This window comes from Sparus aurata, chromosome 2, assembly GCF_900880675.1.
Source record: "Sparus aurata chromosome 2, fSpaAur1.1, whole genome shotgun sequence".
NCBI classification, from domain to species: Eukaryota; Metazoa; Chordata; class Actinopteri; order Spariformes; family Sparidae; genus Sparus; species Sparus aurata.
The window spans coordinates 29,478,801-29,499,827 of NC_044188.1; the positions used below are offsets into that span (position 1 = coordinate 29,478,801).

A 21,027-nucleotide genomic window follows, 5' to 3' on the forward strand; every position below is an offset into this window, starting at 1 on the left:
TTAAAAAAAAAACACCTGTTCTGTGTCCACGGATCCCTGTTTGTGATAGTTGGAAGAAGGACAAACAAAAGAAAAATGTGATGATATATAAATGATGTCCTTGTCATGTTGATGGAGAGACTCATAAGAGGGAATAACCTTTGAATTGTACAGAGAGTCACAGTATTGACTAACAAGGCCATCAGGTTCATGTTGCAGAGACACAAATGGTCACATAATGGCGTATTGAGCATAGCGGTGATGTTAGCCATAATTCAGGGCCATCTCAATAACTGTGATCCGACTTAAACCTTTTTTTCTCAGGATCATTAAATTAGATGATACACAATCGTTACGTTAGTGCTGATGAGGACTGACCTCGCCCTCTGAGAGCTGAGGCGACCATGTTTGTGGTGAGAATTCTCACACCTATGTTATTATACCGTACACCTCAACACACACACACACACACACACACACACACACACACACACACACCCCCCCATTTAAAAAACGTCGAGGATAATTAATCCATAATGTTCAACGGAAGCGCTGGAGAATTATCAGAAGCACAAACACATGAAATGATGGATTAAAAGATGAATACGCATGAATGCACAAATGAGGGCATGAATAAACGTGATAAACAAATGAGCTAAAGGATGGAGTGGGCCGAGAGGAGCGAGAACAATCGGCCGAACGATCTCTGCGGGCTCTTTTTAGTCCTTTTAGCTTTGTTTCCTCCTCGTCTCTAAACGAGCTCCTTTAATCTGTCACTCGCTCCCTCGCGCTTTTGTTCCCCTCTTTATTTGGATGGCAGAGCTCATTTCAGCTGGATGATCTGATCAATAATTACTATCCAGGGCCCACACACTCACACACACACACGCACGCACACAGACGCACACACACAAACACACAAATGTGCAGAGAGTGTCACATATGAGCAGTATTCCCTTGGCAATGAATACATAGCATTGGAAGAAATGATAAAACACCGAATACATATAGTTGTTCCTTCTATCATGACCCAACACATGAACAACAACCTCCCTCTCTCTCTCGCTCTCACACACGCATACAGACACACACCCACACATAAATACACCCACCATTTGTCATCACTGTCACCGCGTTTGCAGCGGCTTTGTTTTTGAGAGCCAGTTTGGAAATGTCAAGCTTTTCAAGATTTATTTAGTTTCTGCTGCACATCAGAGAAATTAATAATCAGCCTATAATTTTTGACCCACATCATCACTCACCTCTCACACACAACTTTTAATTCCTCATCATGCTTAGCACCTTTTTTTTGGCTTGTTTTTTTAGGACAATTCTCTTTTTTATGCAACAAAACATACTGAGACTCTAGTCCAAATGTGTTCCTGTGTATGAGACCCCTCAACAGTTTTTTTTTCGGTGTTGTGAATATGTCAGTGAGTCTGATTAAAGCAATGGTTCATAAACTTTACTGCAGCGCCCTCGTCTCACATACACACACATACACACACATTCACACACACACAAAACACACGTGCACACACACACAGTCATGCCAAATAAATAAAGTAGTTGGCATTTCCTAATTTCTAGGGTGATGTTAACTTCTCCAAGAACCTTTGTTTATTTGATTTGTGTTAATGCAAACTTGTGTGTGAGTGTGTGTGTGTGTGTGCACATGCGTGCGTGCGCGAGTGCGTGTGCGTGCGTGCATGCTGCCTGCCTCTCGGGCTCCTTGTGAAATAATAGTGTTCTCAGATCTTTGGATGGAGTGAACAATACTTAACAGGGCCATGATAATAAGTATTAAAATCACTGGACCTGAAAGAAAACGTGGCGAGACTCTTAATTACAAGAGAAATAAAGACAGAGAGAGAAATGAATGGAGAGATGGAGAGAGGGAGCGAGAGAGAGAATGGCCAGTGACACTAGTAGAAATGAAGTGAGTGGGGGAGAAGTGAGACAGAAAACTATGAAAAAAACCCTTGAGTGGTTTTAAAAACATCATGATGAAGGAGATGGAGGTGATGAGGGAGGGGAATAGATGGATTGTGTGGTGGGTGTGTAGTGAAACAAAGAGAGACTGAGATGATCAAGGGAGAGAGAGAAACACTTTGCACTCTAATTCTCCTCTCTCTTGCTGTGTTGTATTGAAACGAGGTGGGGGGCAGGTCGCAATCACGCAGACCCTGCTGTGGGTTTTTTCGTACTCTCTGATCTCTCTTTCTCGGTGTCTAGTGCAGCATCTCCTGAGCACACACCAAACACGTACCTCCCCGCTGGAGTGAGTCCTTATTCCAGGATCTCATCATTAGGCACGCTTGGCAGAGTAATCATCACTTCCTCTTCAATCTTGTTCTTTTTCATTGGACACCCCCCCCCACCCAGAACAAATGAGTTTGAAATGACACACAACCTCCCCAGACCACTTGATTTTGATGTCCTGATATGAATGTAATAGAATTTAGAGTTTATCTGTGTATGGCTCTAGAGGCGATTGTCTCCTCTGCAATGCTGTGGTATGTGGAAGTAGTAGATGTAAGGTTTTGGCTTTATTTGTGCCATTCTTTATTCACTTTATCAGTGTTGCCATCCTATAGTAACAAACAGCAGGTCCTGAAAGTTAAAGTACCCTCCACAAATTAATATTGTCAAATATAATGGAAGCTGTTCTTTTGCCCTCTGATGAGAGCTCTACCTCTACTTGATTTATGAGACAGACACTGTCATCTATTCTTAGGTATGAAAATATAAGTAAAGTGTGAGTATAACAATTCAGTAACAATTTAGAGGCCAGAATGAATTTTTAATCATGGCTGTAGAGATGGCAGTGTGTTTCTAGGTGGTCAGTCCACCACTGTGGTCCAATCCGAAATATCGCAACAACTTTTTGATGGTTTGCCAAACAAGTTAGTTGTAGTTAGTACAGATATTTATGGTCCCTGTAGAATGAATCCCTCAGACTTTGGTGATGACATGAAACTTTTTTCTTCGGTCATCATGAGGTTGACATTTGTTATTTTTTTTTTAGTAAAATATTGTGACAGTTGGATGGATTGGCGAGAAATTTGGTGCAGCCATTTATGTTTTCACCGGGATGTATTAGAATAACTAGCAGCTTTTTCTGGATCTTAAGACTGTATCAAATGATCTTCATCCGCAGAAGGAATTAAGTCAGTTGATGACATGTGGACTCACATCATCAAATTGATTTCCTCTCTGTGTTGCCTTAAAAGTTAAGAATGAAAGGTTATTCTTGACCTTGGAATTAAGACAAATTAAAGTCAAATACTACTACGGTTGCAATTACTGCTCCACAACTACTTTGTGCATATCTGCCAACATAGGATACCTTCTGCTGCAGGTGTATCTGTAGTGTGTCCTTCAGGATTTTGTGAGACTATGGTGTGTGGACCACCGACCATCTCGGGGGCTCCGGGGGCATGATTCCTAGGGACCAAATTGTGCACATTTTAAAGTTAAATGCATCAATCTGGTGCACTTTGAGTGTAAAATTAAGAGGTTATATCATAAATAACAGGATCAGAAATGGAAAAAAAGATCAATCAAGTATATAACCCTAAGCTTTGACTCTGCTGACGGGTGGTTTGTCCATAGTGAAAGCCAATACCAATTTTCCATGCATGTTTCTTTAAGTAATTTGTTGAATTGTGTTCTCCAAACCTTCAGAGTCCTGCTTCAGAGGGATTATAGTTTCCTAAGAGACATCAACATCTGGCATCCCTTTGTCACTGTCGGGGTGTACTCCTCCACTCTGTCTGCTGCCATGAGCAACCTCATCGGAGCCTCACGCATCCTCTACGCCCTGGCCAGGGACGACTTGTTTGGTAGGTGTAACACCCACTTCCTGCTCGGGACAAACTGTCTCTTCAAACTGCTACTAGAGTTCTTGTTGAGGGAGAAAGGCACTTGGCCTATGTTTAATGTTTAGTACATAATTGAAAGTAATGTTTCATCGAAAAGCCTTTCCTTGGACACCAAAAACCATTGAATTGAAATGTAACAAAATGTCCTCAGGGACCCTGGTCTGGATCACTTGAACGCATAGTACAGTTAATTAGTGTGAACACAAACGTACTGTTGAAAGGGTGGGATTGAGAATGGTTCATCTGTACTGTTCATATCAGGTGTCAAAGCAACTATACCACAACAAGGAAGTGGAGTCCTATAACGTGGGTTGTTGATGAAATCATTAGCTTCCTCTTCTTTTGTGTGTATATTCATGGACCTTCTGTATAAGACTGTACACTTTTCCATGGGTATGGAACAACATTATTAATGTCAATACTGATTGCGGGGGAGAGGAGAACGGGGACAATCATACTTGCAGTACAAAACAATCGTACTAATGTGAAAACAACCCACAACTCTATGTAACCCATCTAGATATTACACATTTCAAAAGAGATGTTTTATTTTTTTTTCAGATTGAGATTCAACATCTCAGTTTGGGCCAAAAAATTGATACCTCTCCATCAGCCAACAAGCTTAATTAATACTTCCGTCACAAACCTTTAATTCTCCAGTACTCTGTACTTATGTTTGTTTTCAGCCAGTGGCTTAGTAAATGAAAGTACTTCAAAACTTTGAATGTAAGATGTGTTGGAGTTCTGCCAATTCCAGCTTCAGTAAATGCACTAAGCAAACATTCAGACCTTGAGCTTAAACCTTTCTCAGATTAAAGACATTTCCCAGTGTAGTGAGTTTAAGGTAGACTTATCATGTAATACCTCTGGCTTCCAAAGCAAAAAAAGCATGTTGAATTTTCCCTAATGCACTTTTCTTGCAGGAGTTGAGTGATTTATTTGTATTTGTATTTCATGTCACAGATGTGTCTTAAAACACATGATATGTATAGTATGTGAAATGTCACTTGCATAAGACCTTTTTAAAGACTTGAAGGCTGTTTTCTCCATCTTCACGTTAACCCCTTCCAAACAAGCAGAAGTACTTTGGCCTTTAAAACATGATTTAATCTCAAGAATGCTGCAACTTTAAAGATATATGGACTGTAAGCTTTATTTTAAGAATCTAATCAAGTGACAAGGAACATAACTCTAAAACAATACTGGCCCTATTTAATCGATCTATGGCCATGGTCTACAGTCCATGGCAAAAGTACATGTAAGGTGTGTCCAACTCCCTTTTGCTAGTTAAATGGCAGATAATCTGGGTGCGAAGTAAGATGCAAGGTGCAAAAAGGTTATATTTCGACTTTTAATTATTCATTTATATTATGTGTTTTTGGGCATAACTTAAGCAAGTGTCATCTCCCATTGCCTTTAAGAGCCATTATGTAGAGCTCTTTTAAACAGCTGTACTCATCTTCGCTGAGGGTCAGGTAAGTGGTACTTGGCTGCTGGACCTTGCTATTTCTCTATTGCCTGTCCCATCAACAATTCAAAATGCACTGATATTTATTGGAGGAGGAGGAGTGCTGCTGCACATCCCTCTGTGTGTAATTGTGATGCGGTGATCGGGCGAGCTGGGTCATAAAAATCCTATTAATAGTGGATGGGATGCGGACGGGGGACATACGTCTTGAATGAGGAACATAGTAATTACATTACCTGCAGCTATGCCAAAGCAGCGGAGAGGATAGGTGCATCTCTTGATTAGGAAAGCTGGCATGTGCCTTGTGTAGCTTAACTTAATTGACTGTTTAGACCTTCTGACTCTTCAACAGAATCAGTCAGGATCTTACATTGATTATGCTCTGTGTTCTTTACACATCAAAGGGTCTCACACACACAGTTCAGGTCAACATGGCGGAATGGTTCCTAGGAAAGCAGCGGTCCTCCTGATTAAACCTGAGCTCCATCAGAGCTATCTAAAAAATCTATTATTGCAGAAGCTTTAGGTTTAACTCTGTTTCCGCTGTCCTGTAAATTCTATAACTACAGATTTTGCTGCTTAAATTTGCTGCAATAATGACTTATTGCTTATGGAAACCTTTAAGATGACTGACAGCAGCATCTCTAATAGTTAAAGTGGAGTGTGCTGATATTTTGAAGCTGTCTATGTAGGTGCATCAACTATTTGAATATTGAAAATGAAAAATAGATAATAAAATAAAAGAATAAAATTCTGCTCACTGTAGACAACAAAAAACTGGTATGATGACAATGGAAATCACTTTCCTCTACCTCAAGATGGCCATTAGTGCATCTGACCAAGCCTCATTTTACCACAGGTGAGTGCAAGTACCGTTACTACTTGTACAGTGTGGGGCCTGAGCACAGAAACAGCTGCATTGGTCAGAAAAAATGAGACTTGCGCTGCTCCGTGCGCCCCTTGCCCCAGGATTAAGATTGGGCTATTTGAGTTGTCATGTTAGCTATTAAGTTATTCATGAATTTTTTCCCATATTAGTTGAAGGCAGCATTCAGATGATTTTCGTCCCTCTATGTGCATCAATACTGCCTGCTGCCTTGTCATTATTAATGACTGAGCAACTTCCTTATCCAATCCCGTGCTCATTTGTTCGATCAGCTGCAAATATATTTGGCCTGTGTGTGTGCCTGTGTGTGTGGCTGTGTGTGCGTGTGTGGCAGGGGAGGTAAATGACTGTATAAGTGCGAGTTCCTCCGTGTTTAGCTGGAGCAGAAGCAGATGATTCCATCTGTTCAACGACAGCCAAAGGGTTAACTTAGATTAATCTGTTTCATTAAGACTCAATGACTGTGGAACCATGAACGTGTAATGGTCTTGTAGGGGGGATAAAATGGTCAGGATGACCACACTGTATGTGCAAGAATGTGTGTGTATGTGTTGTTCTTGTTGTTGTCATTTCATGCATGCTGCTCACAGCTTAACCTTGCCACCGTCCTATGCAAACGGAGTGATGGATGGGTCAATTTTCCAACACACACACACACACACACACACACACACACACACTCACACTCACGTAGACTTCTTCCATCTCTTTTTTCTCAATAACTTGCTAATCTCCAACTCCTTCACCTCTGTCCTGCCTTTCTCCATCCTCTCCATCACTCAATCTACCCCTCTCAGTGGCATTGATTTGACTTTAAAGTCTCACTGATTTAATTCTAGTCCTTTATCAGCTGTGACATTTAGACTTAAACTCAGACTCCTGCTGCACCAACAGTCACTGCCCCTCCCCCGCCACCCCTGGCCTAACCCCCTATTGAGTAACCCTTCTTTTTTCACTTCTTTTTGTGCTCGATGTTTATTGGGTCTGCCTTAAATGTGTAACTGTTCAGGGCTGCCACACCATTCTCACACAATATCATGTCATCTCACAAATGGTTTTTCATACATGACATTTCATCTCATGATGATCAAAGACATGAGAGGCTGTATGTAAATGAGTTGTCGCCCAGCAAACCATATAAGGTATTAAATAAAGTTACATGTCATCTTAATTTGTCTCGCCCACCCACTCACTGTCCTTCCCTCTCTCACTCTCTCTTTTATAATTACATGTATTTCATTTAAAATGTCAGTAACATCAGAAACTGCTGTCCCCGGTCCAGATATGATCTGATCTGCAAACCATAACATTATTATTGCCCATCTGAAGACTGATGTTCAATAATTTGGTTTGTGTCTGTTGCCATAAAATACCGCATGAATTATAAGAGAAGAAGGAGCACAAACCATTAATTGTTATAAATTCTGCAGGGCCAAGCTAAAGTCCTTACAAAAACTCTTCCGTGCAGCCCGCCACTGCTCTGTGGTCTTTCAATATTCTGTTTCCTATTTTATATTCTATTTTGTGTGAATCACTGAGAAATTGTCTACTAGCAGCAAACGTTGCATGAAATGTGAATGTTTTTAATATTTCATGGTGACTTGTGGAAAGCAGTGTCAGAAATCATCAGGAACAGCAGTGAGGGAGGTTTCAATAGAAGGGCTAAAGTAGAACTGTGCTAGTGTGAAGTCTTACAGGTATTGACAATTGAACAGTCTCTATCTTTTTTCATCTTTTCATCAAACACAAGGATGGTGATTCATGACATTAATTTTTTCGTGATTAAAGCTTCTTTGTCCATGTATGCATCAAGGGTTTCACTGATTTGGGTTTTTCAAGGTCGATATTGATATTTATATATGAAAGCCGCTACTAAAGAATGACAACTGTAATTTTCAACCCCAAACCTGAAGAGTTTGTTGTATTCATCAAGACCTCTGTTCATCCCGGTAGGTAAGGTGTTATCTCCGGCTAAGAAGACGTCCCACAGCGGTAACCCCTGGGTGTCGGTGATCATCTCCTGGTTCCTTGTGCAGGTTAGTGGAGAATGGTCATCAAAGAAAGTTGATACGAAGGAAAATTACAACAAAGCTGCTTGCACTCAAGGCATCAAATCTCAAAAGCACTGACAGATTTTATTTTATTTTGATCCAATTTGTTGTAAAATAAAATGTGACGTGTGAAGTGTTGTCTAAGGAGAAACTGGGTGTAGAAATCACATCTCTTCTTCGGACACAACAATTACACTCCTTTACTTTATCAGGTCTACATTTTGTCCAAATTCCAACATTCCCCCCATCTGTTTGACTGAATTCAAGTGTTTGTTGGCCTAAAATTAGAGAGCTTCAAGGGGTCAAGAATTCTGATACTGCACCAGCTGTGGACTTTGTATTAAATATTTCAGTGAAATCAATAAATCAAGGAGAAAAACCTGCTGAGCTACGGGAGCAATGAAGCTCAGTACAAAGGGAAGGAAGAGAAGCTTCAAACAAGCTACTATTATTTCTGTGTAATAGGTTGGCATGGTGGTTGGATAAAATCAGCCTGAGCTGCTCTTGTCTGGATTGTGTAGTCTTGTCATAGAAACTTTCCTCTGGCAGAAAGGTCAGAAAGTCCTCCTGTTTAATTGAAAGGATTCTTCCTTCACTTGTGATTCATTCGGGGGAAAAAACTGGATCAGTTTGATGTTCCTGTGACTGCTCAGTCTGCCTCCTCGCAAACATGTTCTATGTGTCGTTAATTTGTACATTTGTATCAAATGAATAATGCTTGAACTCATTAATTTTTGTTGACAAATACTTTCCAAAAAAGTGCTGCTGAACCATTGAAGTTTGTTGGGTTTAATAGTTTTCAATGAGTTTCTCAGAGAAGTAATTGAATTGTTTTCCACCAAACAGATCTTACAAAGGGGAGAAATGCTATTTTCCATTGTCTGCATCTAAAACTGCATGTATAACTCTAATGTAGGGCATCATGTTGTGCAAACTATATCACATTGCAATAATTCCTACGGATGTTGCCACATGATTCATGATTAATGAGGGTGATTATTTTTGCATCACACTTTTTATGTTCATTGAAAAAAAAAAATAATAATGACAATCATAATGATCCGACGTTTGTTGGGGGTCAGTACCAAACAAGCAAGTTTTCTTACATCAGGAGAACAAGACTTTTAGAACAGTGCATCTCTGCAGCACAACAGTGCTGTTTCTAGAATGCTGTTCATCACATGTACCCTTTCTCAAAAAAAGTGCAGCTTTTATGATTTGAATAATGTCCATATTAATATTTTAATTACATTTCGATTTGTTTCATATTTTGTTACAAAATTCTCACCATTGTCTCGGCTGTGTCTTGGCTGTGCAGTGCCTATATTTGTCCAGCTGCAGGTCTGTAGTCAGTGTTCCTGCCAAATAATTTTTTCTCCTAAGCACTATTCTAATTGTAATTGGAAAATCAGATCAATACACTTTTCTTAAAATAGTTACAAAGTGCCTTCACAAAGGACAAGAGGGGCAGTAATAATATACTTTCTTAAACAAGAAGTAGCAATGCCATTTATGAACCATTTTTCATTCCACAGTGTAAGTGCCATAACAGCATATGTATGTCGACCCTTAGACTTAGGCACAGCACTTTCTAATTAATAAATGGTATATTTGTAGTATTTTATTATTTATCATTCAATCTTAAAGGTTCATAAACATCAGTTGCAACTTTTTAACAATAGAACAATAGAAATAGCCATAGAACAACAATGGCCATCCAGATAATGTTTATAATTGAACTATACAGTATTTATTAACCGATTTACAAAGTATTACAAACATCAAAGCATTTCATTGTTTGTTAACAGTGAAATAGCTATTAACTCAAGTTTATTTAACTATATAAGGTTACCATTTAGTAATGATAGTTATTAAAAAAGTGCTACCAACTTGGGAACTGTGTGAAGAGCTTTTGCCGCCAACTTCAGTGAGCTCCCTCGCACGATTAGTATGTCAGAAATATAGCTTTAAGCTATACATTTAATGCCTCATGAGTAATTAAAACTATTTCAAAATGAACTGTGGATGCAGCGGGACATCAGTGAAGGGATGCTGACATTGAAGTAATGTGTTTTCTTCTCTCAAAGTTCCATTTGAAAGCCAAGTAACTGCATTTGGGCCCAAGTAAAGACGATTTAGTCCTGCTAATTTTAGTTAGTAGTTGTTCACAAACGACATATTTTTTGCAGATATTACCAGTCACTGCTGATTTTGTTGTCTCGTAGGAGGGCCACTTCAACAATTTCCATTATTGACACAATGATACAAAAATGCAAACGGCAGCTTGTATTGATTTATATATTCAAATAAATGTATATGGTTGATGCAGTACCCTACTGGGTAGGTCAAAGTACATCCAACTCATAAATGCAGGTCTTCCTTTAAACATTCACAATGAGTTTAAACATTTTGAACACGAGAAGGAGAGGTTCCGCCAAAGTTAGTGTCGTCTGAGAAACTATGGGAGGACTGCAAAAATTGTTTCAAGAACAGACGGGGACCGATGAGACAGAGGCCAGGAATACAGTGGTATAAGAACAGCTGAAATGTTTTTTCTCTTCTATTGTGTCTTCTACGTGGGGGAAAGAAGTCAATTTAGACTGAGAAGAAAATATTGGCAGAAGGGATGGAGGGTGAGGATAGAAAGACAAAGAGGAGGAGGATCTTAAGAGCAAATAGGCCTGACTATCCCATCATTATCAGAGGTGAGTGTTAAAGGCTGAATGGCTTGTCATTATTTGTGCTCCCTCTCTCTGTCTCTCACTCTCTGTCCCTCTCGTCCTCCTCTCTTCATCCCTTGCCTCTCTCCATGAGTAGAGGAGGAGCAATTAGATGGAAATCGTTAGCTGCGCTGCCGTCGCCATCAGAGATCATTGACTCTCTCGTCCTCTTTCTCTATGCCTCTTCCTCCCCCATTTGAATGATTCACTGATGACAAAAGTCTGATTGTAATCTCGCCTGGAACACTCACACACCGCAGGATTGAAAGGGAAGGAGGTTGGGGAGGGGGATGGCACAAGCCAAAGCTTTCTATTATTGGACTTTTAAGTAAAGGGAAAATAAGCGGGCTACAAGAGAAAGGGAGAGAAGAGGAAAAAGAAAAAGTTGCAAGAAGTTTGGATAGGTGAGGTGAAGGTAAGTCTTGTTAAAGAGAATTTGATGCAAAAAAAAGGGCATTGCACATGAAAACATTTAAGTTTCACATATGCAGTCACCTTTCATTAGTCTTATATCCATAGCTCACAGTAAAAATGAACACCATGCAAAACATTCTAAAAACCAATGGATCTATAAAGCCCTCAATCTAATATTTTCTTAAGAAAAAGCATTTTGTTAGAGAGAGCCTATGTCTTAAGGTGATAATTTCCAGGTAAGCCTTCAAAAAGAAGGAGAAAAGGATAGACTGATGCAGAACTACAGCCTGCGGTGCCCGCTCAGGCCTGTGAGAGCTGACCATTCAGAGCAGAGTGGGCTTTTTTAGAGGGCGGAGGCAAAGGAGCTAAAGCTCAGCTGGTGAACAGAGGTGCTGCGGGAATGGGAATTGGTCCTAGATTAACAAATCAAAAAAGTTTTTGTACAAATTCAGTCATTTACACCTTCAATAATCGCCACAAAATCAGTTAACTGCAAAAGTTTTGTTTAAAATTGTGTTGATTACTACTCACTTAGTAATTTAAGAAAGGAGTTATTTCCTGTAACTAATTGCTTCATGAGCCCTGTTGTACCTGCATCTGAACCCAAACACACACTTAAGCAAGCAGTGTCCAATTGCTACCTATAACCTGGAGACATTCCTGGAAAAGGGTTGGCAGTTGTTGTTGTTGTTGTTGTTGTTATAGCCCAACGCATCACTCAGCTGCTTCCACACAATTCTATTCAATTTGATAAAAGTGTCTGTAAGGCCGCTTATTTCAGTCAAATTTATGGCAATTTATGCACACTGCTTTCCAGTAAAAGCAGTCTTTCAAATTGAGATTTAGTGTGTGTGGCTGCACGCTCACACGCATGTCAGGCACATCACACACTTCACACACACATACTGTGTGCTTTGACAGCAGTTGTCCACGCAGGCCTGTGAGTTAATGGCTAATTAATGCTCTAGTAGAGCCCGCACCCAAGGGAGCGCTGGAGAGACTCCCACTGACTTTGACTGCCAGAGGTCAGAGATGCTCGCTCACTTGCCTTGTCTTTTTCACTTGTCTTTCTTTCTATCCCCTCTCTTTTATCCATCTCATTTTTTTCTCTCCTCTCTTCTCCATCTTCATTGCTCCCTTAGTTCATCATTCTCTCTCTGTTTCTGACTGCCTGTCAATAATGTGACATCATTAATCTCATTTCCCCATCATTACCTTCTATCCTCTCTCTCCCCTTCAGTTTACTTCTGCTTCATGGTCACAAAGTTAGTGATCACACAGTTTCTACATTCTTTTACTCTGTTAATTCTAATGAAATGCCCTTGAGCTCAAGAAAATGTACTCCAACTCCAGCGTAGTCTCTCAACGGCCAATCGCACAAGGCATGGTAATTGGAGGGAAAGACACTACTCTGTTCCAGGTACAGTGCTGTGGTTGTCTCTTTGTTCTGCACCATCAGTCTCAGTTGCTTGCATACACATTAAGAAAGCACACGTGATGATGAAACATCCACAGAAAAGGATTCATTCAGTGCAGAAGAACTAATGATGGTCTTTGCCAAAATGTTTAATGTCTATGCTCACTTAGTGTTCCTCCATCAAAGTAAGAAGGTGGAATGGAAGGTGGCAGTAGAGCAGTTTTCCATCGTTATAACTTCAAAGTGTTTATGCCAGTGCTCAGTTCAAAACACAATTGTTAGTAATGATTGCAATTTAGACACTGGATAAATAGTTCAGCTATAGTTCTTATGGAACTGTCTGATCGCGCCGTTTGAGCTCCTGTCTCTTTAAGAAATTCACAGAAAGGCCCTTCCAAAAAGCTTCCAAAAAGCCCAGTATCCTCTTATTGGTTAGCTCACACACGCCTGAGCCAGCGCCACCAATACCAATAACAGCAGATGTGCCAAACTAGATGCTAGACATTTACAAATGTGTGACATGGACACCTAATATCCTGCCTAGAAGTCACATAATAACAGGCAAGACTGCTGATGAGGGTGCTTCAGTAGCAGTGTTTTCTGTAGGAGAAAGGAGCTTCTGTTGGTGTAGATTTTGACCTTTTACATTCATAAGAACCTGAATAACACACTGAAGGTAAAAGCATAATAGGTCTCCTTTAATGACATTTTTAGTTATTTCCTGATCATGTTGATCAAATACTAACTTAATTTTATAGTCAAACTTACAAAAAATTGTTGTGCCGTTTAGCTCAGTTGGTAGAGCGCGCGTCCCATGTGCCGAGGCTCTGCAGCGGACCCGGTTTTGACTCCCAGCCTGGGTCCCTTTGCTGCGTGTTACTCCCCTTCTCTCTCCCTGTTTCCTGTCATATGTTCAGCTGTACTATCAATAAAGACATAAAAGGCCCAAAAAATACTTAAAAAAAAAAAAAAAAAAAAAAAGGAAAAAAAATTATGCCGTTGTCTGAAATGAACAATGATGTGTGACTGAAATAAAATCTGGAAGTCATACATCATCCTCCGAGCTTGTGCAGGGGTGCTGAGAGGATGGTTTAAGGAGCTGTTGAGGCACCAGCATTGTCAGCTAGAAAGCAAGTCATTTATGGAGAGAGATTAGTCTGAAAATGATCTTCAAATGAAAAATTGCATTAACAAATGTCCAACAATTTGTTCCTAATTTTTGGGTACTCACAAATGCGTGTTCCATTCCACACACAAGTACGAAGCAGTTTGAACACATGTAAAACAAAAATGCACCCATCACAACCTGAATAAATACAAATATTTTACACAGAGGTTTTAACTTCAACCCAACAGGTGTAATAATTTTCATTTTTAAAAGCTTACTGTGTGTACAGATATTTAAAAACACAAGTGACTTTCTTCTGTATTTATTTATAGATTAAGTGTTCCATGTTAAAAGTGTGTGCATGGTTATCCTGATCTCAAGATCTCAAGATCCACAAATGCATGCTGTGTTTAAGCATTGGTAGATATTTGGGCTTTCGTGGGAAAGATGTTTTTCTAAATTGGTAGAATGGCTCACCACCCTGCACTTAGTATAAGATATATTTGCCAAGTACAGACTCTATACAGTAGTCTATAAATGCACTATATATAGTTTGAATAAGCAACTGCTGGTTCTACTAATGAGAATACAGCCAGTCCAGGCAAACAGCGGATGACAGGGGTCTTGCACACATCCCAGCTTTGAACCAGTACTTAAACGCAGCAAGCATTTGTGGATCTTGAGACGTGTAAAATATCTCAAAACCTTACACTGAAATGTAACTTCATCTGTGCGTACCAGGCAACGTTTGCACACACATAACAATCTTTAAATAAATACAAAAAATGTCTTTCTGTAAACATGGTAAGCTTTTTGAAAGTAAAAAGGATCACATATGGTAGCAATGGTGACGATTTCTTTCCTGTTCGAAAGACGAATGTTAACCAAACAACAGGAAGAAACTCTGGCTTGAATGGATCTTTATAGCTGCACCAACCAATACGTCTATGCTAACAAGTTATCCAAAGCAGCTTTATGAGGTGATAAGGACTGTACATCTGCGTTGTGTAGGCCTAATGCATTACCCCCAAATGTGCAAAACATTCAAATAATGCATCTTTAAAACACAAAATTCTGCTTTGTTGACACAAATATCTGCTCCTTCTTACATTATAGATCTTACCATAATCGTGGGTATTATAGCAAAATGTAATGCAGACGAAGCAGTAGAAACTCTCACTGTGAATACTACAGATGTCAAAGCCAAGAACAAAAGGAGTGGGTCACACACAGCCCTGTTCACACATAGTGATGTCAGAGAACATGACAGTGAGCCGTACTTCTAATGGGGTCATCATTTCCTTCCTCTGTTAGAAGTCACCCACTACCCCTCAGTCAGAGAGGACGGGAGAATCTCATACAATCATCCACAATCAACACGCATCAGGCTGAGAAGCTGCTCTGACTGACGTAGCTGAGCGCATGCAGCTGATAGTATCTTAATTCAAACTAAACATTAGCCTCAAGCAGCGGCTCCAAAAGTGGAGCCTGGGGACCAGCTGAGGTCCTGAACTGGTCCCCTGGAAAACGGAGAACAAATTAATTTGAAGTCTTGCTCCCCAGATGTTGCTAAAACTCTATCCTTGCTGTCACCTTCCAACTACAGTGCAGACAGATAGTCCTATCTAACGGCAGGAAAAAGGTTCCTTGGGACCAGACTGGACAAGTGCTCAGTTATCTTGGGATCCTTGACTCGAAAAATGTGTGGAAGCTCCGACCTTGATAACAGACTACTTAAAGCCCCATGTGTGTAGAATTTGTATTTTTAATTAGAACTTCTTTTCAAATCATTGTGAATGCATTTGTTTATTTTTCCATACAGTGGAGGATTCTGATTCTCTGATGTGTTGCCAGCTAAGACCTCAAACAGTAGACTTGAATTGATGAAGGGCAGCCATGTTTGGATTGGTCCATATAGTAAGAGTAACACTTTATGTCTTCAGCTACTCATTTCATTTTCAAGTTGTAGCTGCAGGATGTGAATATTAGGCTACCACTACAAACTATAGAAGAAGAGATATGAAGAAAATTAAAGATCTAAATTGAATTTTTAATTGAGTTTTAGTTACAGTGATTAGACTGCAGTGTTATCAAAGATTCACCACTAACAACAACGCTTTGCTAATTCGGTTATAAGCATGTTTCATGTCCTATAAATTCTTCGCAATATAAAATGAATCTCCTTTATTTTGTTACATAAAAGCTTTTGTCATCAGGCAGCAGTATCATGAAGTCTTGGGTTTTCATCAGCAGTAGCCTAACAAGACTCCGGAAAACAGCTTAAAGCAAACATTATGAAACAGTAAAATAAAGTACAAAACGGTAAGCACAATTAGGGTGCAGGAGAGAAACTAAAGAGCTTCAATAAGAAACTCCAGAAGAACTGAGACCTGGACACAGATACTTTTTTGTAAAAATATCTCTCTCTCAGGTTTCCTGCATGGATCAACACAGGCTTGTTTGACAGGGAGAAGGGAAGTCATCATGGGTTTGATGGGGTTGCAGTACGTCACCACAGTCTGCTTGGAGGGCGTGCTTTGGTCCCACTCGGGAGAAGATCCATCTTGGGCGTGGCTTAGCACAAATCTACAAGCTTAAACTGATAATGGAATTGCAAGTTAGCTTTGACTCAGCGTGGCCAAGAAGTGTCAGCCGAAAAGAAGACACTAGAAAACTGTTTTTTCACATGTATCTGCTGAAAATGGAACGTTTTCTTAAATCTCAGTTCTGCATGTGTATGAGCATGTTTATGGTATCATAGCTATTATGGTATCATAGATGTCTTTTAAAGACTGTTTTTTTAAAGAGTTTTTTTTATCACGAAACGTTATAGAAAAACCATTTCGGACACAGATTTCAGTATCAGCCATAACAGACGAGTGTCGTCAAGCATATCTAAGGGGGTCTTTCACTTATACACTGGAGGGGCCTTTAAGACTGATACATGAGCTTGTATTGCCATTTTCCAAATGAAGGAAGGTGATACTGCGTTACTTATAAATCAATGTTTTATCATCTGATTTTCACTCAGAAAGCACATGAACATGCAAATCACGCGCCTGACTTCATATTTTAGAGATTCGTTTTGGGGAATGAAAAGTAGGTTGGTGTCGGAAAAGGTCACATGAGGAGGCATTAAAATGCACTCCTCTGTCCCACTTTGGAATGACTGGTTGCTGTGAATGTTAATCCTCTGTCTCCATTTCGCTATTTCTTTCTCTCCCTCCTCTGCGTTGTTCTTTTTGTCTAGCTGGTGCTGTTCTCAGGGAAGCTCAACACCATCGCCAGTATTGTGACCATTTTCTTCCTGTTGGTGTATGCTGCCGTGGACTTGGCCTGCCTGGCTCTGGAATGGGCATCCGCACCAAATTTCAGGTACACACGAGTCACTTGTGTGTGTGTGTGTGACACACACACACACACACACACACACACAATGAAGGCCCATGGGTAAAACCTTCGATGTGACTTTCTGTAGCACACTCTCCTCCCTAAACACACTCCTTCTCCCTCTTTATTTTCTACCTCTGCCAATGTTTATGTGTGTGTGCATAAGGCGGTGGTTGTTTGCCAGCTGGATGCTGCCATGGTGACAGTGTACTAATTAAAAGACATAAAAACCGGCCACTGCTTATAGCCCCATATTGGAGAGGGACCAACAATAAAAATGTGAGTCTGTGTGTGTTTGTTTTTGTGGGGGCGCAGCCTGAAGTGGAGGCTCAAGCAACAGTGCAGATGCTTAAAGATTTAAATTTACAGTGTTTGTGTATGTGCATTGGTGTGTGTTGTTTGTGTTCCTCAGACACCTGCAATGATACTGATTTATAAAAGCTCCCTGAAGCCATTTCCACACAGCGGCAGCAAAACCCGAGGAGGGTGATGGTATATATGTCGCTGGATGATCACATCATTACATCAATGCGGCCAGAGTTTGGCGTTTGCTGCATTCTGCAACTTTTTAAAGAGTTATTTCAGATTTTATGAGCGATGTGATGTCGATGTCATAGAGAAAATATGTTGGCATTCAAATCTTTATCTTCAATTTAAAAAAAGTCCATCTCCACATCCAATAGCCTATATTGTTTCTCTAAAATACATTCCTTCCTCCATTAAACTCCTCCACTCCCTGGGAAGTACATTTGAACATGATAACTGTTTTTTTTTTTTTTTATTGAGTAGAGAAACTGTTGAACCGCCATGCATCACTTTATTGATATGACAGGTTGCCTCCAGTGGCACATTTGGTATTATGTATTCTTCTGCAGTGATAGCTGGAAGTGATTTGTAAGACATGTGAGAACATCCTTAGCTCCCAACATCAAGGACAGATCATGTCTGCTTGAAATCAGGATACAGCAACTGACAGTGTTAACATACTGTACATTTGGAAAACAAGGAGGTTGAGAAGTAATTGAGAATGAATGAGATTCATTCAATTGTTGTGCCGTTGCATATTAAGCTGGATGATGTTCGGGGATTAGAATGATCGTTACTTGGACTAAAACTGTAGAAATTTGGGGATTGAATACCTTGTGTAATGTGTGTGAAAAGGCATGTTTTTTCTGCGTGCACAGCGTTTATACACCCGGTCTCGGTGGTTGCACCTGTGAGAGCATGCTCCTAGACACCAGTGGCTTCCTTTGCTTTCCCTCCCTCTGTTTAAATGTGAGCGCAGAGATGATATTTGTGCAAATTGTCTTGTCACATTTTAGAGAAGCGGAATGATGAACAGTATCCCCCAAAAAATCAGAGCAGCCCTTTTTTTTATGCTTAACGGCAATGTAACTGCATGGCAAACATATTTCTGTTAAGAGCTCTGGAATCATATCTTTGGGAGAGATGCAACCAGATCTGGCCCTGTGTTTAAGCTTTAATGAGCCTTTAAAGCATATATTTAATTTAGAGTTTAAGCTTATTTACTATTTGTCTGCCACGTAATGTTAGTATTTCACCCAACAACAGATTAAAAGCTGCTGTATGCGTTAACAGTAATTGCTATTGAATGTTTGGTCAGTAACCCATGTCTCTCCTCCTCATGCTCAGGCAGTAAATGAGAAAAGAAATGTTTTGATATCCCTGCCCACTTTATCCAATCAGGACAGAGAACTCCATAAAGAGGCGGCCCTGTCTGCTCTGGGAACAGGCAGAGGATCCTCCTTTTCTAGTTCCTACAGCAGCCGTGGTGAAACAGAGAAAGCTACCAATTCCATCTCCCACTGACTGTTCATACTACAGGCCATGCAAAGGACAGCGTTTGAAGAAAAACAGCTAAAAAAATAAATGCCTACAGCAGCTTTAACTCGGCTTTAATTCTGAGCCTGTTATCTCCTTAAACTACAATTCAGAGATCTGATCATCTATTTTTGTGATGAACAGGGCCTTGAGCCTTCAGGAAATACTGAAGTGACATGAATGTGTCAATTATTCACCTGCACCTGTTATTTCTAAATAAGAGTTGCCGTGTTCATCTCAAGTGGATACAGAGAGTACTGGATGTACCTAACACCTCAAACACAAAATATAGCCATGTTATAAGTTCTTTGAAAATTAAAAGATTTTTAGTTGCTGAATCTTGGTTATATCATGTATAATTTTGCATTTATATACACTACCAGTCAAAAGTTTGGAAACACCTTCTCATTTAATGTTTTTTCTTTATTTTCATGACTATTTACATTGTAGATTGTAGACCCAATGTAGCCACCCTTTGGTTTTCACTTCACAGGTGTGTCTTGTCAGGGTTCATTTTGGAATTGCTTGCCTTCTGAATGGGGTTGGGAACATCAGTTGTGTTGTGCAGAAGTCAGGTTGGTACACAGCTGACAGCCCTATTTGACAACTGTTAGAATTCATATTATGGCAAGAACCGATCAGCTAAGTAAAGAGAAACGACAGTCCGTCATTACTTCAAGAACTGAAGGTCAGTTAGTCTGGAAAATTGCAAAAACTTTGAATTTGTCCCCAAGTGCAATTTGCAAAAACCATCAAGCGCTACGACGAAACTGGCTCACATGAGGACCGCCCCAGGAGAAGACCAAGAGTCACCTCTGCTGCTGAGGATAAGTTCATCCGAGTCACCAGCCTCAGAAATTGCAAGTTAACAGCACCTCAGATTAGAGCCCAGATGAATGCTGCATAGAGTTCTAGTAACAGACACATCTCTACATCAACTGTTCAGAGGAGACTGCGCGAATCAGGCCTTTATGGTTAAATAGCTGCTAAAAAAAACACTGCTAAGGAAAAGTAACAAGCTGAAGAGATTTGTTTGGGCCAAGAAAGACAAGGAATGGACATTAGACCAGTGGAAATCTGTGCTTTGGTCTTATGAGTCCAAATTGAGTTCTTGAGCCATGTCTTTGTGCAACGCAGAAAAGGTGGATGGATGGTCTCTACATGCATGATTCCCACCGTGAAGCGGTGGAGGGGGGAGGGGGTGTGATGTGTGGGGGTGCTTTGCTGGTGACACTGTTGGGGATTTATTCAAAATTGAAGGCACACTGAACCAGCATGGCTACCACAGCATCCTGCAACGACATGCCATCCCATCCGGTTTGCGTTTAGTTGGACCATCGTTTATTTTTCAACAGGACAATGACCCCAAACACACCTCCAGACTGTGTAAGGGCTATTTGACCAAGAAGGAGAGTGACGGAGTGCTGCGCCAGACGACCTGGCCTTCACAGTCACCTGACCTAAACCCAATCGAGACGGTTTGGGATGAGATGGACCGCAGAGTGAAGGCAAAAGGGCCAACAAGTGCTCAGAATCTCTGGGACCTCCTTCAAGACTGTTGGAAAACCATTTCAGGAGACAACCTCATGAAGCTCTTTAAGAGAATGCCAAGAGCAAAGCAGTAATCAAAGCAGTGGCTATTTTGAAGAATCTAAAATATAAAACATGTTTTGATTTATTTCAAACTTTTTTGTTTAACACATAATTCCATATGTGTTGATTCATGCCTTCAGAGAGAATCTACAATGTAAATAGTCATGAAAATAAAGAAAAACCATTAAATGAGAAGGTGTGTCCAAACTTTTGACTGGTAGTGTACTCCTCAAAATCTCCAAAAAAGGGGCTTGCCCCATCCTTGCTTGTGAGCC

The 21,027-nt window shown here is 40.2% G+C and overlaps 1 protein-coding gene across 1 annotated transcript in view; it reads left to right on the top strand.

Annotated features, from left to right (window-relative positions):
* LOC115573647 (solute carrier family 12 member 9) overlaps positions 1-21,027 on the top strand; it is a 70,937-nt gene that overhangs the window by 27,624 nt on the left and 22,286 nt on the right. Inside the window, exons 7-9 of the mRNA XM_030404531.1 lie at positions 3,667-3,824; positions 8,171-8,253; positions 17,178-17,302. Of these exons, the coding sequence (XP_030260391.1) occupies positions 3,667-3,824; positions 8,171-8,253; positions 17,178-17,302 (366 nt within the window). The remainder of the gene's footprint in view (positions 1-3,666; positions 3,825-8,170; positions 8,254-17,177; positions 17,303-21,027) is intronic.